Genomic DNA, 18,774 nt, shown 5'->3' with positions numbered 1-18,774 from the left:
AGACTGATTACCAGGTGATAGGCAAGACATCTACAAGCCCACGTCTACAACACCAAATCCCGCAATCAGCTCTTCAGGACAGTCCAGAACAAATGGCGGGACATCCTGTACTACCGCAACACCCGATAACAAAAAGAACTCCAAGTTTGATAGCTCAGCCCCTCTCAGACAGTGAGGCATGCCGACCTCCCACCTCAGTTGCCTCATTAACCATGACCCAGCAACGGTGACACACAAACTTGACCGGCCAAATCTGCAACAGAAAAAGACCCAAACACCCCTCTTCTTGTCCAGGGCCCGTCCCACACCCCTCTTCCTGTCCATGGCTCGTCCCGCGAGAGCCTTCAAAAAGACTGAATGTTTAACTAATCGTGGTCATTTTTTTTTCTTGGGAATATTTATTGAATTGTGACATGGCGACCCTGGAACCAGTCTGCCTCCTCGCCTGGGTCTGTTGCTGCTTTTCCATGCCGTTTGATCGCTGTCGACTTGAATAAATTGTCAACTTGTGTTTCGAAGCCTTTTCCCAGCTTTCAAAATCAGTCAGTACAAGGGGTTAAGACTAAGGTGAACGCGCGGGGTTTGGTCTTTTGGCCGGGTTGTCGGAGTCTCGCCGGCCCGGGTCGTTGGAGCTGTGTCCGGCGGTTCGGCTGGCGTGGTTCCGGTAATCTGGCTAAAAGGTCAGATTCCTTCACTCTTATATAAACAAAGTAAGTACACCCACCCACACACCCACTCAAGGTGGGCCGTCCAGGACAGAAATGCCAGGGCCATTTTTTAGTTCCAGTTCACCTCTGATTGCATGACTGCGGTAGATATCTTACTCATTTAAACTAGGAGGACTGGCCGTAAATGCTAATTTTTTCTTTGCCATTGACAGCGCCAGACATCCAATCATAATTTGACTTGGGGGATGAATGGATGAACATGTAAAAATGTGGATGATCAGGTTCAGCAACATCATACACGAACACATTATCCTGATGGTTGTGCCAGAATAGTGTTAAGTTTGCATTATTTTATTAGGTATTAAGTAAACCAACTGTTTTCGTCTGAGTTGCCCTCATGTTCATGTGAATTACACTGTTTGGTTAAAAGATTAAGCAATTATACACACACCAAGTCAGAACAGAAGTCACCCAACCAGTCAGAGAGACAAAAACCCATTGATTGCTGGGTGTGTTCGGAAAGGTGGCATACGACTGGTTCAGCTTGTGCAGATTTTTCTGTGTGTTTTTGGTGGGTGGGGTTACTTTAAAACTTTTATTCCCTTCTCAACTATAAAGCAGATTGTGAAAACTGTCTCGAATAGCTCAAGTAAGTTTCCCAGCGCTTCTCGTGCTCAAAAAAAAATAAATAAAAAAATAAAAAATTTTTAGATTGTTTTGATCATCTTGCCTAGAGAAGATGTCTTTCCTCAAGAAATTCTTCCAAAACATCATCCATGACAGAAACCCTGAGGATGACCAAATTAAAGTGAGTAGAACCTGCTCTGCGTTGGATATATCCAGCTCAGTGAGTGATTCACTTTTCGGTTAAATCTATTGGTTTTAGGTCAAAGGAAAGTTGACACCTGTGTTTTACGGGACTGTGTCTCCATACCCAAACTTCAATGCAACTAAGGATGCTCAGGTTCTGCAAAGTGCAATTGAAAGTAAAGGTATGTGTGCACTTTCTAATCTGCGCATTTAATTAATTAAAAATACTTAATGACAAGTGCTAACTTTACCTTCATTCACTTTCTTCATTGTATATCACTTGTAAGTGGAATTTTAACAATCGAAAACTTTTACTTCATTCATTCTAAATGGTCCCAATTTAATTTAAAAGATACCAATATGACCACTACAATGGTGTTTCTCAGACATATAGACTAGAGGTCGACCGATATATCGGGCCGATATGTGGAGCATCCTCTTAAACACTCACTCTCACTTGTGTTTATCTCATCGTGATGTGCTGGAAGGTTTAATTATTTGAAAATGATGTACTGTTCTTAGTTGGAATTGTTAGCACCAGACCGAATTAACCCTTTAAGTCTCAGGTCATTATTGTAAATTTGAAACTGTTGAAGCAATTTTTAAAAAATTGCCTTTCATAATGAACGTGCTTTACACATACATTTGTATATTGGCAATCGCCTACAATTTTTTTTAGATATCGATATAGGCATTGGCATGTGAAAATCCCTTATCGGTCGACCTCTAATAAAGACCTATTAATCCATTGGCTGCCATTGACAGTGATAGATATCGTCTGTTCACTCGCTGCTAGCCCTCCCACTTCAAATGGATTGGATGTCTACTTGTAGTAAACTCATATAAAGAGTTTTAATTTAGTTTTTAAAAGCAATATGATAAACAGATGAAAGAGTAACTTGTTTTTCTCTTTTTGCAGGGGTGGATGAGGATGTAATTATTTCAGTCTTGGTCAAAAGAAACAATGAGCAGAGACAGAAGATCAAAGCAGTTTATGAGGCTTTAACTGGTCAGGTTGTACCATCATGTCATTTCAATGGTCAAATTTTATTTTTATCAAGTCTTTCTATTTTATAGTTGTTGTTCTCATTTGGGTTGTGGGTGAGCTGGAGCTCATTCATCTTTTACTTGCTCTAATGAATGATCTTCTCTCCATGGGTTGCAGCTATTGAGCAAAGCCCTGAAGTCTGCGCTCAGGTCAGATTTAGAGGACATATGTCTGGCCTTACTAATGCCGCCAGCCCACTTTGACGCCTACCTGATCAGAGCTGCAACCAAGGTATTGTATCAATACTTTACTAGGAACAGTGTCATTAATCTTACTTTTAAAAAAGTAGTTAGTTCGAGTTACAAATTACTTCTTCCCAAAAGTAATTGAGTTAGTAACTCAGTTACCTTATTGTAAGAGTAATTAGTTACTCAGCAAAGTAACTGTGACATTTTGTACACGTTATTTCTAGTGCTGTCAAACGATTAAAAAATTTAATCTAGTTAATCATATGTCAACTGTGTGATTAATCATGATGAATCACATTTCCCTTGGGATAAATAAACTTGCTCTTCAGGAAAAAAAAAATTGGGAAAATACTATAATTGACTTAAAATTTGTTTTAAACTGAAATGTATGATGTGTGAATGAATTAATACTTAACCAAATAGAGTTTTAAAATTTTATTTAACAACTCGTATAAAATAATAAATAAAATAAATTGTATAATACAGCAAAGAGCTTTAACAGATTAAAGTGCCTCAGACTAAAAATGTGGCTCAAGTACCGTTTGGCATATTACCCAAAATTAACTGCCAATTTAAAGAGCAGACAAGCACAATACAGTAACAATAGCTAGTGTTTCAAAAAATGTGTAAACAACTTGTCTGTTAAATTGAACATTTCACACAAATAAATGCATCATTTGCAGTTTTACACTAAATGGCCTGAAAGCTGTGTGAGATATAAAATAAATTGTCAATTTTCACACACTTAACTGAAAAACATTAAACTAAACTGTGTGTAAAGGTGTTTAGAAACACTGCTTAAGTTAGCCAGTCATACTCTATTTTTTTTAACCAACTGCTCAGGCAAACTAGCTTGTTGACTTTTTCAGATAACAGAGCAGACCTTTTCTTTTGAACAGTGTGCTCTGTCAAAGAAAACAGTCTCTTGCAAGGAACAGTTGTGGCAGGTGTGACCAGATACCTTTTTTTTTGCATGGGCCAGCTTACTGTGGGCACCTCTGTAGTGGACATGAGTCCATGCTAGCACTGCCTTGTACCTGTCTAGTGGTCTGTCGTTGTTGTTTGTTGTCATTGGATTTTCAACGCCCTCGTCTTCGACTATGTTAATGGGTCTACACTCTACAGTCTCTGTATACCAATGTAGCGATAGCAGTAGTCAACCTACTTGTTGTCTTTTGTTGACAAGTCCGAGTCCGCACTCTGCCAGCGTAGCTTGATAACTGCGGCTTGTTTCCCGCAGTGTTAGCGTCATTGCTAACACTAGCTGTGCCCGAAGGTGGTACTTTAGGCTGGTTGAGCTTCGATCGAACGACAGTTCATTACATCAGTATGTGCACACAACTTTGGTTTTATGCAGATTTCCATTAGGCAGCTTTTTAAAACGGAATTTGGTCATCATCCTCACTCATCGTGGCTGGCTGCATTATGTCCTGCATTGCCGCGCGGACAATGTAAACATCAGCGTGTGGGACTACGGGAGGCATTTGTGGCTAAACTTAGTGTGAACGGTAAATTGCATTATTTTTTTTTAATGCGTTAATTTTTCCAGATTAATCATGGTCGTTAACGCGTTATTGTTGACAGGCCTAGTTATTTCATTATACATTCTATAACATCTTTCACACCAGAGATGTTTATATTAAGTGATTGAATTGAACTGATTTTTTTCATTAAAAAAAAAAAAAAACGTAGGTCACACTTTTTACATTTTTTTATTTTAATTTCACCTACTATATAAGAGTGTAATAGTATACAAATTTTAACTTTCAAATACTGTGAGAAAAAAAGCCTTTTTGGTTTTTCTGTTGTACTCAACCTGCACCGAACTGTGACCCCTGTACCGAGGTACATACTGAACCGTGACTTGTGTGTATCGTCACACTCCTAATATATTTTGATATATTTTTCAATAAGCAGGTGAGGCTCTGCGTCTCCTCCCTCTCCTATCTTTGCTCGAGTTGTTTTTTTATTAAAAAACATCACACAAGGTTCATGGATACATAATTTAAAAAAAAAGTTTAGGACAAGTGACTATTTTTGGTAATAGAAAAAAAAATGTTATACTACAAGGACAACGCCAACTTGGTGATGATAATGCACACTCAGCAGGGAATAAATAATACATTATTTTCAATCAATTGTACCCACCTGTACGCCACAAACTGTGTGTAAAAAGTTGCCCGAAGGTTTAAGATGACGCTAATGCTAACGAGAACGCGAATGCTACGCTAACACTCCGAGCCAGCTAGCCAATCATCATTACTTTTGCAACGGCGTCATCCCCCTCCTTCCCTCCTCCCCCCTCCCGCTCTGCTCTCTCCCAGGAAGCTGTGACTAAATCAAACAACTTGCATTTCATTCAACCAAATCGTAGTAACGGACGCCTTCACAACCTCAGTAACGGTAACGGCGTTGCAAAGATGGGAAAAGTAATTAATTAGATCACTTACTACTGAAAAGAATAATGCTGTTATCCTTTATAGTGCCTGTGACACCATAAAATAAATCTTAAATAACATTATTATTGGAAGGAAAATCAAGTTTTGAGACAAATTGACTATAAACAACAATATGGCAAAGCACAGATGACGAGAAATGAGTCTTTTAATCTGCCGTTTAGCCCCGTTTATCATAATGGCCTCTATCTGGGTGATGACGTTGGCAGAGTAGCTATTTCAGAATTCAGCCCAGCGGAGGAGGAAGCTTTTTTCACTGATTCTGGTTGAAGTGTGTGATACAGCCATATATGTTTGAGTCGTATTTGGAGGAGGAGGAAGATTCAGAACGACAACAAACACGAGGCTGATGACTAGAGAGCATATTATAAAATGTGATCATTGTTTTTTCTCTCTACTCCCATATTTTAACAAGATATTCTTGGCTATAAGTATTTTTCCCTGATTGCTAAATAAATTGAATGGTCATGACAAATAACAGTCAGTCCGAGCCCAAGCCAAGGATAGTGCTCTCTCGTCGGGCACACGAAGAGGGCCGAGAGAGGGGGGAGGTGTCTACACAATCGAAAACCACAGACTAGAGCGCGTGGCTGCCCGAGCACGAGCGCTCGGCGACAAGCCGCCGATCGTCAGCTGAGGGAGGGGGCCACTCCCGCCTTTTTGGTGGAACTGGAGCATTGTAACCCACAAAATGCAAGCCACCTCTTTATTAAAATGTGTGCCATTATCCCAGTATTTGACATAATATGAAACACGTAGCTTACTCACTTCCTCGTCCATCCCACAGTTGTCGGACTTAATTTGTTCAATCTTCCCAGTGAACAGGATCTTTTTGAAACCCAAAAAGGCTCACATGCGTCTCCCTTGTGCAGCAACAAAAGCCTACAGCACATTGGACTGGCGTGATGCGAAAAATAAACAAATTAATCCACAAAATCAGCTGAATACACAGTCATTCTGCCTACTATAGTAATGGCTGTATAGTGAAGATGAGCCTTCCTCCTCAATCCAGACTCTGACCGGAAGTTACTCATTTTCATGGCGCGAGATTAAAAGAATTGAACAAATATATCGATCGATTCACTTTGTTCATTCATTTCTGAATACACAGAACCAATAAATTAAAGATATTTTCACCCATAGGCATTGCTTTGGTATTTAGGTAATTGAGAAAATTTATCCTAAAATCAGTGATGAACTTTTTGAATTGTAAAAGTCAACTAGAAAATGCAATTTCTGAAGAAATTGTGGTGGTAGCTTTGCTGGGATGGTTGGTGTATCGGGTCACTTCATGTTGATTTTAAGGTACTGAAACACACTGTGAGCAGGGTGGGTGGAGTCTTTCATGATGCGGAGGGCCCTGCCTCTGCATCGTGAGGTGTAAAGGTCTGCGGTGTTGGGAAAGCTGTCCCCCACAGTCCTCTGTGCAGCCCTCACCAACCTCTGCAGAGCCTTTCTCTCAGCAGCAGTACAGCTGCCGTGCCACACGCTGATACAGATGCAGAGGACACTCTCCGCCACACAGTGGTAGAAGCTCGTGAGGACGGAGTTCCTGAGTCCAGCTGTCCGCAGCTTCCTGAGGAAGTACAGGCGCTGGTGGGCCTTCCTGACCAGATGGGAAGTGTTTGTACTCCAGGTGAGGTCTCCAGTGATGTGCACACCCAGGTACCTGTGGCTGGAGACCACTTCCACAGCCACTCCTCTGATGTACAGGGGAGAGTGAGGGCGTCCGTCCCTCCTGAAGTTTACCACCATGTCCTTGGTCTTTGGCACATTGATGCAGACGTTGTTTGCTCTGCACTACTCCAGCAGGTGTTCCACCTCCTCTCTGTGTTTTGACTCATCGTTGTTAGTGATGAGTCCCCCTACTGCTGTGTCGTCCGCAAACTTGACAACATGACAGCTTGAGTGTTTCGCCGTCAGTTGAGTGAACTAGAGGGGGCTCAACATTCAGCCCTGTGGTGAGCCAGTGCTGAGGGTGATGGAGGAGGAGACGATGTTGTGGATCCTGATAGTCTGTGGTCTGTTTGTCAGGAAGTCCAGTTCCCCAAAGTCGGACTCAGTCCAAGTGTGGAGAGCTTCTGCACCAGGGTCTGTGGCCTGATGGTGTTGAATGCTGAGGAAAAGTCCAAGAAGAGCAGGCGGAGTTCCTGCTCTCCATATGGGTGAGGGTTGCGTGGACCAACGACGAAATGGCGTCATCTGTGGAGCGGTTGTTCCTGTATGCTTATTAGTGAGGATCCACAGTGATGTCGATGGAGTCTTTGATGTGGGTCATCACCAGCCTCTCGAAGCACTTCATGACTACCGGGGTTAGGTATATTGGGTCAAGCCCTGTTGATTTGGTGGCATTTTGAATTCATTTCCTGTTGATATCGGGCCACGTGGGTTGTAAATCAATTGGAGTGAAAGGAAGTTTATGTTCTATTCAAATGAATGGTGAATAGGGCCATTGGAAATAAATGGGAAATTTTTGCGATTAGAAATGAATTGGTATGTTTTTGGTAAATTTTGGCCGAACTGTATGTTTTTAGCAAAAACTAAATGCAATTTTTGTGCCCTTTGGACTCCTGGATCCTTTTTATGTATAAATGATGTTATTTTGACCCCCAAAAAATAGTACAAGGAATGTTTAGAATTTTTTTTTTTTTTTTTTTTTTTTCATAAAAAACCCTGCATTTCTTGGGGGAGTCAAACAAAAGACAGCCCACGTCGCATGAGAATTCCGTTTGTTTTGGTGTATGAACAGTGTCGGTGGGTCAAAACGGTTTCGGCAGGGTGGTGGAAAAAGAAAATACATTATCAGTAGTAGTTTTTGTATACATGCAATGGTACCATTAGTAACGTTTGATTGTATTGCAACAGAGACTGGGCACAGATGAAGATGTCCTAGTGGAGGTTCTGGCAACCAGGTCAAATGAAGAAATCCGAGAGTTGACGAGGGCCTTTAAAGAAGGTTTGGCTTAGAAAACTACCATTGTGAATGCCATTTTCAAGAACTGAGTCCAGTTAGCATTTCGTTTTCTCTCAGACTACGGGGAAGACCTGAAGGAGATTATTAAGGATGAAACAAGCGGTGACTTCACTGCAGCACTTCTGAGAATGTTGGAGGCCGACAAAGATGAGAGCACGGATGTTGACATGGATCGGGCCAAAAAGGATGCCAAGGTAAAATATCTCCCTTAACCCCAAAATATTCAAGAAAATAATCAACCTGCGATGTGTACCTGCAGACTCTGTTTGACGCGGGTGAGAATACAAAAGGAGTGGACATCTCTCCTTTTTTGGACATTTTGACGAAACGCAGTGGGCCTCAACTCTCCAAAAGTAAGTGTGTGACTCCAAAGTAGGTCAATGCTTCCGCTGCAATTCTTGACTCGTGAGATCGAACAAACAGGTAGAGCCACAACCATCTTGGGTAACAGGTAGAACATGCCTTGCAGAGTAGAGAACATTGCAAATGTGCTGATCCTGAGATGTCAAATAATAACTGTGTGGCAAATACTATTTATAATATTTAATGTTTGATTGTGTCCCCTTTTTCCTGCTAGCATTCCAGATGTATGCCTGTGTCAGTGACATGACGTTACCTAAAGCTCTGGACATGGAGCTCAAAGGAGACATTGAAGACTGTCTCATTGACATTGGTGAGCATGCACTCAATGTCACTTTCCATTCATACTCACACTGACACACATTTTAAGAATGATTGTGAGTTTACTGAATTCAGTACAAAAAAAAGGATCAGGTAATCGTTTACATCTCTGGTGATGTCAATCAAAAATGAGCATTCATTTGAAAGGTAGGATTTCAAATACAGTGTACATTTTTTGCTCCATATGAAAGGTTAGTTGATGGTAGTTTTGTATGCAATGCAGCGCTACCATCTATAATATTCTTTTTGATTTTAATGGCTTTTCTTCGCTGAAGCGCCCAACCAAAACCGTTTAACCGTATAAGGCAAAATGGATTTTTGTTGGTGGCATTTTTTTGGTATGTGGCAAAATGACTTTTGGTACATGGCTTTTTTTATATATACAGTAGTCGTATATGGCGTTACTTGGGTGCCAGTTGAATGTCAATGTGCTGTAATGGTAAGAGTATGGTCAAAAATCACAACCACCCGTTTTTCTGCCATTCAAAATGAATGGAAAATTCCATACCCAAAAAAAAAAAAAAAAAAAAAAAGCCAAATACCAAATCCATTTTGCCTCATACAAAATAAAAATGCCATATACCAGAAGCCATTTTTCCACATGTCAAACTCCATTTTGCCACATACCAAATAAAAACACCATATGCCAAAATCCATTTTGCCACATACCAAAATCAGTTTTGCCACATATCAAATAAAAACGCCATATGACAAAATACATTTTGCCGCATACCAATAAAATGCCACATACCAAAATCAATTTTTCCATACACCAAAATAATGCCACATACCAAATAAAAATGCCATATACCAAAATTCATTTTGCCACATACCAAAAAATGCCATATACCAACATCTATTTTGCCACACACCAAATGAAAATGCCATATACCAAAATCAATTTTGCCACATACCGAAAAAAATAAGCTACATTCCGAAATCAATTTTTCCACACACCAAAAAATGCCACATACCAAATCCATTTTGCCACATACCAAAATACATTTTGCCACATACCAAATAAAAATTCCATATACCAAAATCCATTTTGCCAGATACCAAAAAAATGCTACATACATAAATTCATTTTGCTACATACCATAAAAATGCCACGTGCCAAAAGCCATTTTGCCATACACCAAATACCACTTTTCGTTCTCGGCCCTGCTGCAAAAATGACCATTAGCCCAAAACCCCTTTTTTTTTTTTTTTTTTTTTTTTTAAGAAAAAGTGAAATTTGAAAACATTACTTGTCCTACAGTTTGGTTCGGCCAAAATTTGCCAAAAACATGCCCATTCATTTCTAATGGGCAAAATTTCCCCTTAATTTCCAATGGCCCTGTTCGCCTGCTATTCATTCCGATAGTACAAAAACTTCCATTTACTCCTTTGGATTTCCAGCCCGAGTGACCCGATATGAACAGGAAGTGACCCCGAAAAGCGCCCAAATCATCAGGAAGCCCGATATCTACAGGAAGTTCAAGATGCCTCAAAATCAACAAAAAGTCACCCGATATACCAACCATCACAGCAAAAGCTTCCATTGCAATTTCTCCAGAAATTGCATTTTCTAGTTACCAACCTTTTTTCACTTATCTGTTTGAATGTGAAAAATACATCAAATCTGAATATGTATGTATTATTCGTTAATCAAAGCAATAAAAAATTACAATATTTTATTTCTTTTATGCTCAGTGAAATGTGCGTGGAGCACACCAGCCTTCTTTGCCGAGAAGCTCCATCGAGCTATGAGGGTATGAATAACCTAACAGTTTGATTTACAGTATTTTAATGTTTCTTAAATTATTAGAGTTGCCCTCGGTGTCAGCCTTTTATTATTATTTTTTAATTAATTATTCTATTTTCTAAATGTTCTCTTGCAGCGCCACGGAACGTGTGAAGATACACTGATCAGGGTGTTAGTAAGTCGCTCAGAGGTAGACCTGAAGAGAATCCTGGAAGAATACAGGGCTATGTATGATGCAACTCTACAGGAGGACATACTGGTAAAATCAACTATGCCATTTATCCTGAAAGGCTTAGCTGCAGTTAGATGACAGTCATGATATTTGCATTACGGGTTTAAACTTTTGTTACCTGTATTCACAGAAAGACACAGAGCATCATTTTGAGAAGATCCTCATTGGACTGTGTGGACCCCACTGAGAAACCACTTCACTGAAATTTGAGACGAAAATGAGGCGAATAAGAGAATATCAGATGTCTCATATCTTTGAATTAGTGGAAATTGCTATGGTAGTCTGTTTAGTTGATAGTGATAAAATTAGTAATAGCAGATGCTGCATGATTATACTGTATGTTTACTGAGAAAAAAATGGATGAAAAGAGAGAGGATTCAAGTGTCTTTTAAAGCTTAAGTTATTTCCAAATAAAAAATTTAATAAAAATTCTATTAGTACTGATAAATATTTGATGGGCACATTTATTTTCATTTCCTCCTTCCATTGAATGTGCTGGCTGTTCTCATTAATTTTGTGTGCTGGAGCCCAGCTAATTACAATTGTAGATCAAAAACACCTGACTGAACAACAACAGTATAACATAGATTTGAATGGGTCTGATTAACCAGGTCATTAGTAAGTAGTAACATTAACGGTAGAATACAAATTTTAACCCTCTGGTGAAAAGTGGTCACTACAATGGATTCAGTGGTATGAAAAAGTATCTGAACCTTAGGGAATTTCTCACATTTCTGCATAAAATCACCATCAAATGTGATCTGATCTTTGTCAAAATCACACAGATGGAAAAATAGTGTCTCTTAACTAAAACCACCCAAACATTTATAGGTTTTCATATTTTAATGAGGATAGCATGCAAACAATTACAGAAGGGGGAAAATATGTAAGTGAACACTCTGCCTAAGGAGACTGAAAGAGCAATTGAAACCAATTTTTTACAAACATTTTTAGTCAGATGTGTGCCCAATAACTGAGTGGTTTAAAGCTGCACTACCCACTATAAAACACACACCTGGTAAGAATTGTCTTGTAGAGAAGCATTGTCTTGTAGAGAAGCATTGTCTGTGTATCGGCTTGGTCAAAAGAGCTGTCTGAAGACCTGCAATCAACGATTGTTGATTCGTATAAATCTGGCAAAGGATACAAAATCATCTCTAAAAGTCTGGATGTTCATCAATCGACAGTCAGAGAAGTTGTCTACAAATGGAGAGAGTTTGGCACTGTTGCTTCTCTCCCAAGGAATGACCGTCCACCAAGGATGAAGCCAAGAGTTCAGCGCAGAATACTCAGAGAGGTAAAAAAAGAACCCTAGAGTGTCTGCTAAAGACTTACAGAAATCACTGGCACAGTCCAATATCTCAGTGCACACATCAACTTTATGTAAAACTGTGGTGAAGAATGTTGTTCATGTGAGAACTCCACGGAAGAAGCCACTGCTGTCTAAAAAAACCCCGATTGTTGCTCGTTTAATGTTCGCAAAAGGCACTTGGACACTCCACAGAAGTTTTGGCAAAATATTTTGTGAACTGATGAAACCAAGTTGAATTGTTTGGGAGTTACACACGACGTTATATGTGGAGGAAAAATGGAACAGCTCACCAACATCAACACCTCATCCTCACTGTGAAGCATGGTGGAGGGAGCATCATGATGTGGGGCTGTTTTGCCACCTTAGGGCCTGAACAACTTGTAATCATTAGCCACGTTTACATGCTGACTTTTATTCATACCGATTCAAATCATTCTGAATGGAAATTTCACATCAGCTGTTTACATGTCACTTCATCTATTCCGATCCAGCGTTTACATGTGACTGCCTTTATTCCGAAAGGACGTTTGACAACTGCCGTCTGACATGCGCAGATTAATCAAAACAAAGCGTCACGTTGCAAAACATGGAGATCGATCGTCAGATCAGCTGCTGTTTTAACTTTTCGAGTGGAAACAAAACTTCAGAATGATACGCCGTTCATTTAAAAAGTTGTATGGGTGCGCTGTGCATGTGCTTGGAAGCCATGTTGCAAGTGACGTTACTTGCGTCACCAAGTGACGTCACCACGTCAGTACGGAGCATGCGCAGAAAGAACGCAACCAGACACCATTCCGCTTCCCTGTTTACATGATATAATTTTACTTCTAATCGGTTTGGGAAAAGGAATATTCCACCCCTGTGAATCGGAATGAAATACCATTCGGTTTGGGCCTGTTCATTCCGAATGAGATGTTTATATGGAACACATTTATTCGGTTTGAACAAATATTCCGATTGTAATTGGAATATTTGGCTCCATGTAAACGTGGCAACTGATGGAAGAATGAATTCAAAAGTTTATCGGGATTTTTGCAGGAAAACCTGAGGCCGTCTGTCATACAGTTGAAGTTAGAAAGAGGATAGATGCTGCAACAAGACAATGATCCAAAAGAAGTAAATCAACTTCAGAATGGTTTCAGAAGAACAAAATACACATTCTGGAATGGCCAAGTCTAAGTCCAGACTTGAACCCCATTGATATGCTGTGGCACGACCTAAAGATAATGCCTAAACTCCGTGAGGAACAGTCTGTCAAGATACAATATGCAGCCTCCCTGCAGGTGTAAACACAGACGCATGGTGATGACGTCCCCAGATCGCGGCTCTGTCACCATGACAACCACGGAGCCAGGAAGACGGTTCAATTTACTTTCCTTCCCTTCCTCTCATCACAACTCGTCTTTCTCCCACTCTCTTTTCTCCCTCTCATCTATTTTATTTACTTAATATTATTTCTTCTCTCTTTCTCAATTTGGCTTAGGACTTGGCTTAAATAATATTTAACTGAACAGACCGAGGCCCTCCTCATTTTCCTGGCTGCTCTGTGACAATATAGTTGGTAATGTTCACAGAGCATTACTTTAAGTCTGAGTGTATGGTTGTATGTGTGTATGTCGGCCGGGTCGTTTTTGGCATGGATGAGTGTGTGTATGTATATTTACATGTTCTTAAGTGTGTGTGTTGGTTACAGGATGTCAGTAAATTGCACTACATTGTAAATGGCATTTAATGAATTACACAGTGAAGGAGAGGAGGTGACACAGTGTATCGACTATTATAGAAACATAAGTCGCAATCAGTACAAACCTGAGCACCTACAAGCGTTGAAAAATATAAATAATTGTTCATTTCTACATTTAAACATCAGAAGCCTGAACAAGCACTAGATCTAGTGTACTCTCTGACATTCGGGTCATTTGCCCATTGTACTATTTATTGACCATCCTATTAAACTATCACCCATTCACCATTAAATAAATATAAAAATACTAAATGAAGAAACCATCCAGCATTTGAATGAGGACTTAAAGGCCAAGGCATGGAATAGAGTATACTGTTGTAGTGATGCTAATGCTGCATTTGAGACTCTCACTAAAGAAATAACTGACTCGATTCAAAGAACCATTCCAGAAAAAAACTATCAAATGCAGCACATTGAATCAAAATCCATGGATCACTAAGGGCATATTAAAATCTATTAAGCACAAAAATAAATTATACAAAAAATATATAAATAAACCTAATTATGATAATAAAAATGAATATATAAATTATAGAAATAAACTCACACATACTATCAGGAAAAGGAAGAGTAATTATAATGCAGAATTGATAAACACATCTCGTGGTGATTACAAGAAATCTTGGAGAGTACTAAACAAGGTCCTAAATAAAGGACAAAAAACTCCTGTGTTTCCTGACCATGATATCAATCCAAACGCATCCGCCACAAATAATAGTCTTGCTGACGAATTTAACGATTATTATGTCTCTATTGGTAGCAGCATCTCTAGTATAATCAGCCAGCCTCAAAATGCCTCCTTTAGAGACTGTTTATCAGGTAACTACCTGGGCTCATTTTTTCTGAATCCAACTAATTGTGGCGAAGTACATAAAATAATCATGAATATGAAGAACTCAAACTCAGTTGGAGCAGATGGAATATCCAATAAAATTCTGAAACGCATCTCCAACATTATCACTGCAGCTCTAACCCACTGTATCAATCTGTCTCTGCTCTCTGGAGTGGTGCCCCAAATCGCAAAAATTGCACGAATCACACCAATCTTTAAATCTGGGAATAAAAATGATCTGAGCAATTACCGGCCAATATCAGTTCTGCCTACCCTCTCCAAGGTTTTAGAAAGAATAGTCCACAACAAACTCAATAACTATCTAGACAAACTAAACATCATTGTCCCATCACAATATGGATTCAGAAAAGAAAATACTACATATATGGCAGCACTTGACTTGACAGAAAAAGTCTATGATGCAATCGACAAAGGTGACTTTGGAGTTGGCATTTTTTTAGACCTACACTGTAAAAAATTTCACTGTAAAATAACGGTAAAGAGCTGGCAGCATGGTTGCCATTTATATACTGTTATTTTACAGTCTTGGTATTGTAAAAATGTTTCACAGTAATAGTCAGTTATCCAGAAAAACTGTTGATTCCTGAATTTATTGAAAATACAGTAAAAGTGTCAGCAGGATTGCCATTACCAGACAGTTATTATACAGTCTTGGTAATGTAAAAATGTTTCACAATAATAGTCCGTAATCCAGAAAAACGGTTGATTCCTGTATTAATATAAAATACACTAAAAGTCCGTCAGCGGGACTGCCATTACCAGACTTATTTTACAGTCTTGGTAATGTAAAAATATTTAACAGTACTAGTCTAATCCTGGAAAACTGTATATTCCTGTATTACCAGAATTCACAGTAAAGAGCAGGCAACTGAGGAGCTGCAGTGCGCTGCGTTTTCAATGATATACTGTGTTTTAACGGTATTTCAGAAAATGAATTTACAATCTATGAATGCATATATTTCCGTCTAGTACAGAAAAAAATGCTGATGTCAGGTGCGAAACAGAACAGGTTTTATTTCATCGTGTTGGCAGGCAGTGAAAACGGACAGGATCGGGTCGTGTAGGTCAGGCTGAGCAGGCTGGAGATCTGCCGTAATCGGGTCAAGCAGGACAGGTTGAGCTCATTGGAGTGCTGGCATAGTCTGGTCAAGCAGGACAAGGTGAGCAAGTTGATTGGGCTGGAACTCTGGCGTAGTCAGGTCAGGGAGGCAGGCTGGGTCAGAAGTGGTGATCGGTCAAGGACAAATCCCAAATTACCCCTAAACAATATACTACAATTGTCCAAACATTTCCACCCGTGAGTCAAGCCATGTGCTAATGGCCGCTGCTGGCACATTTCATCTTTTAATTCTGCTGCTTACCGGCTGCCTCTCTGGTTATCTTTTGCCAACGTCTTCAGCTGCACAGGACTGCAAGTGTCAATAGCCAAACCAGGCTGCCATCTTCCTTTCCTGCTTTTATAGCTCTGGGTTGCTCATGGGTTGATTGGCCAATCTCTTCCAGCTGTGCATCGTTTCCATAGTGCTTGCATGCCAGTGATTTTCCAGTTCACGCCCTGGTTGTCTGCTCAATGCTTTTTTGTTGATGGTTATCAGGGTTTGACTTTAGTATGCGTAAAAAATCATTGTCCATAATACCCCCATTCTTTGCATGGGTTCTTCAATATGAAGAAGTAAGAGTTTCTAAAAAGAAAAACAAATTGAAGCAAAAAAGCACCTGTCTAATTTACTCCAAATGTAAACATTGGTCCCATGTGTGATGTGGGGACAAAGTTTGTCGCAGCCACTAGATTGGTGTGGCTTTGTACTTGTGTGGTTTTGGGGGACTCTTGTCGAATTCCTTTATTTTCCACTGGTCATTGACAGCAATGGCAATGGAGATGAAACGTGTGCATTTGCAGCTGCAGCTGATTAATATTAAACAACAAATGTTGTCAATACAAATGTTGAAGCGTAGGCGACAAAGAAGTCGTTTGCGAATGTTTGAAAATGGTGTTGTTGTTGTGCTGAACCGGAAACAATGTTCTGAGCGGACCAATCACAGTCCTTCGACGTTCACGTCAAGCGTGTTGACGTGATGTGTAGTCAGGACTTTTTGGAGGTTCACGTCAGGCTATGGTGTAGGGTCATAATCAGGTCTGCGTTAATGGCATAGGTCCGCCGTCACCGCTACACAGACACATACTGTAAATCAGCCTTCAGGGTGATAGAATACTACAATTTTTGGAGAAGGGCCAGTTTAGATCAGAGTGGGGATACAACAAGAAACATATAACATATGAGTAGAATAGAATGGAGGCGACGCCAAATAATATAATAATATAGCCTATAGGCCAACAAAACATCCAGTCTGGTGTTTGCGTCGATGTGATTGTGTTTTAGTCTGAGGCCCCATACATCATCCGCTACAGCTAACGCTAATGGATTTAGCTAACATTTGCAACATTAAAATTTAAAACTACTAACAATCAAAACATAAACATAATAAATTCATTAAATAAATAATAATATAAATAGAGAAATAATTAAAAATAAATTTTATCGTATTGTAACTCCACTGTTGGATACATATGAGACACTCGGATTTTGCCTTTTTAACCGCTCACTGGCAAACACCTTTTATTTATTTCCCCAAAAAATTCACTCAGCTGCATCTTTTGCAAAACAATACAAAACTGCCCTCTACTGGCACTCCAGAGGAATTAACATCAATATTATATATCGCTATCCACCAATCCTCAGAACTTTAGTTTAATATACAATAATTTAGGTAATATGAGTAAGACTTAATTAACTCACCGTTAATAAATTGGTACACATAAATCCCAATATAAGTTGTAGAACAAGCACTGCAGAGCAGCAAATGTCATCTAAAGTCATCCTCTGAAGAGTCTCCAAAATCCAAATTATGGCTAATTATGTCCTCCAGGATTTGATGGCAAATTATTTGCGGTATCTAGTTATTTTAATTTAAATTGGCAAAAAACACAGTCTATATTGCCACAATGTAAAAGATGTCAGATTTCTGACCATGCTCCAAATTTCCAGTCAAAACTCAGTTTCCACAAAATACGGTAGTGTCATGTAATTGAAACATTAATATACCATTTACAGCATTTGTCTTGTTGCTTTAATGCTGGTAACCCACAATGCATTGCTAACTACAGTAGTAAACTGTTTAACACAAAAACGGTATTTTAGTGTTCAAAATTGGCCGTAAATTTACAGCAATTTTTTACAGTGTATCCAAAGCATTCGACACCATTAACACTGAAATACTCATCAATAAACTGCAGCATTATGGGATTAGAGGCCTAGCGCTAGACTGGTTCCGTAGTTATCTGTCTGGACGACATCAGTTTGTCAACATTAACAATTCTAAATCATCATCATACAAACTCATCAAACATGGAGTCCCCCAGGGCTCCATCTTAGGGCCGCTCCTCTTCAACCTGTACATTAATGATTTTCTTAATTCCACGTCCGTTTTACATAAGGTAATATTTGCTGATGATACAAATTTGTTTTTTTCCCATAAAAATCCAACTGCACTAGAGCAAATCATAAATAGTGAATTAAAGAAAATAGACACATGGTTGAAATTGAAATGTAATAAACTATCTCTAAAAATCAATAAAACAAATTACATTGTGTTTCGCTCCCATAAAAAACCAGACACTAAACAAATTTGCCTAAACATAAACTGAGAAAACATTGAAAGAGTTGACTCTACAAAATTTTTGGGAGTCCATATTGATGAGTGCCTTAATTTTAGAAAACGTATTGATGATCTTACAAATAAACTGTCAAAATATGCTGCTCTTTTCTTTAAACTGAGACACTATCTCCCACTCTCTGCACTTCTCATTTTTCATATATCTTTATTTGAACCACACTTACAATACTGTAATGTCATATGGTGCAACACATATCCAACTTATTTTAAAAAAGCTTCAAATACTACAGAAAAAAGTTATGCGTGCCCTAACATGGTCTGAGTTTAATGCTCCAGCTAAAATAATTATATATTAATAATTAAAATAAAATGTCTAACTGGGCCCC

General features: G+C 39.2%; 1 protein-coding gene across 2 annotated transcripts; it reads left to right on the top strand.

Annotated features, from left to right (window-relative positions):
• Positions 1-1,212: 1,212 nt before the first annotated feature.
• Positions 1,213-11,239, top strand: LOC130905838 (annexin A1-like). Of its 2 annotated transcripts, none has more exons than XM_057819562.1 (12): positions 1,213-1,317; positions 1,380-1,476; positions 1,555-1,660; positions 2,398-2,492; positions 2,644-2,757; positions 8,036-8,126; positions 8,202-8,338; positions 8,404-8,497; positions 8,722-8,817; positions 10,521-10,579; positions 10,709-10,831; positions 10,935-11,239. In XM_057819562.1, exons 2-12 carry the CDS (start codon positions 1,408-1,410, stop codon positions 10,989-10,991), a joined length of 1,041 nt encoding a protein of 346 aa, XP_057675545.1. In that variant the 5' UTR covers positions 1,213-1,317; positions 1,380-1,407; the 3' UTR covers positions 10,992-11,239. The 2 variants fall into 2 exon arrangements, with proteins under 2 accessions (XP_057675545.1, XP_057675544.1); XM_057819561.1 differs by having other exon boundaries at positions 1,253-1,317; positions 1,403-1,476.
• The last annotated feature ends 7,535 nt before the right edge of the window (positions 11,240-18,774 follow it).

This window comes from Corythoichthys intestinalis, chromosome 17, assembly GCF_030265065.1.
Source record: "Corythoichthys intestinalis isolate RoL2023-P3 chromosome 17, ASM3026506v1, whole genome shotgun sequence".
Classification (NCBI taxonomy): domain Eukaryota; kingdom Metazoa; phylum Chordata; class Actinopteri; order Syngnathiformes; family Syngnathidae; genus Corythoichthys; species Corythoichthys intestinalis.
Note: the sequence above shows the minus strand (reverse complement) of the source record. Positions and strands in the feature narration are given on the sequence as shown.

Excerpts from the sequence above, each read along its gene's own strand:
- LOC130905838 (XM_057819562.1), top strand. The coding sequence starts at position 1,408 with ATGTCTTTCCTCAAGAAATTCTTCCAAAACATCATCCATGACAGAAAC. Across the intron at positions 1,661-2,397 it reads AAGTGCAATTGAAAGTAAAG|GGGTGGATGAGGATGTAATT; the intron begins GTATGTGTGCAC and ends CTCTTTTTGCAG. Across the intron at positions 2,758-8,035 it reads TGATCAGAGCTGCAACCAAG|AGACTGGGCACAGATGAAGA; the intron begins GTATTGTATCAA and ends GTATTGCAACAG.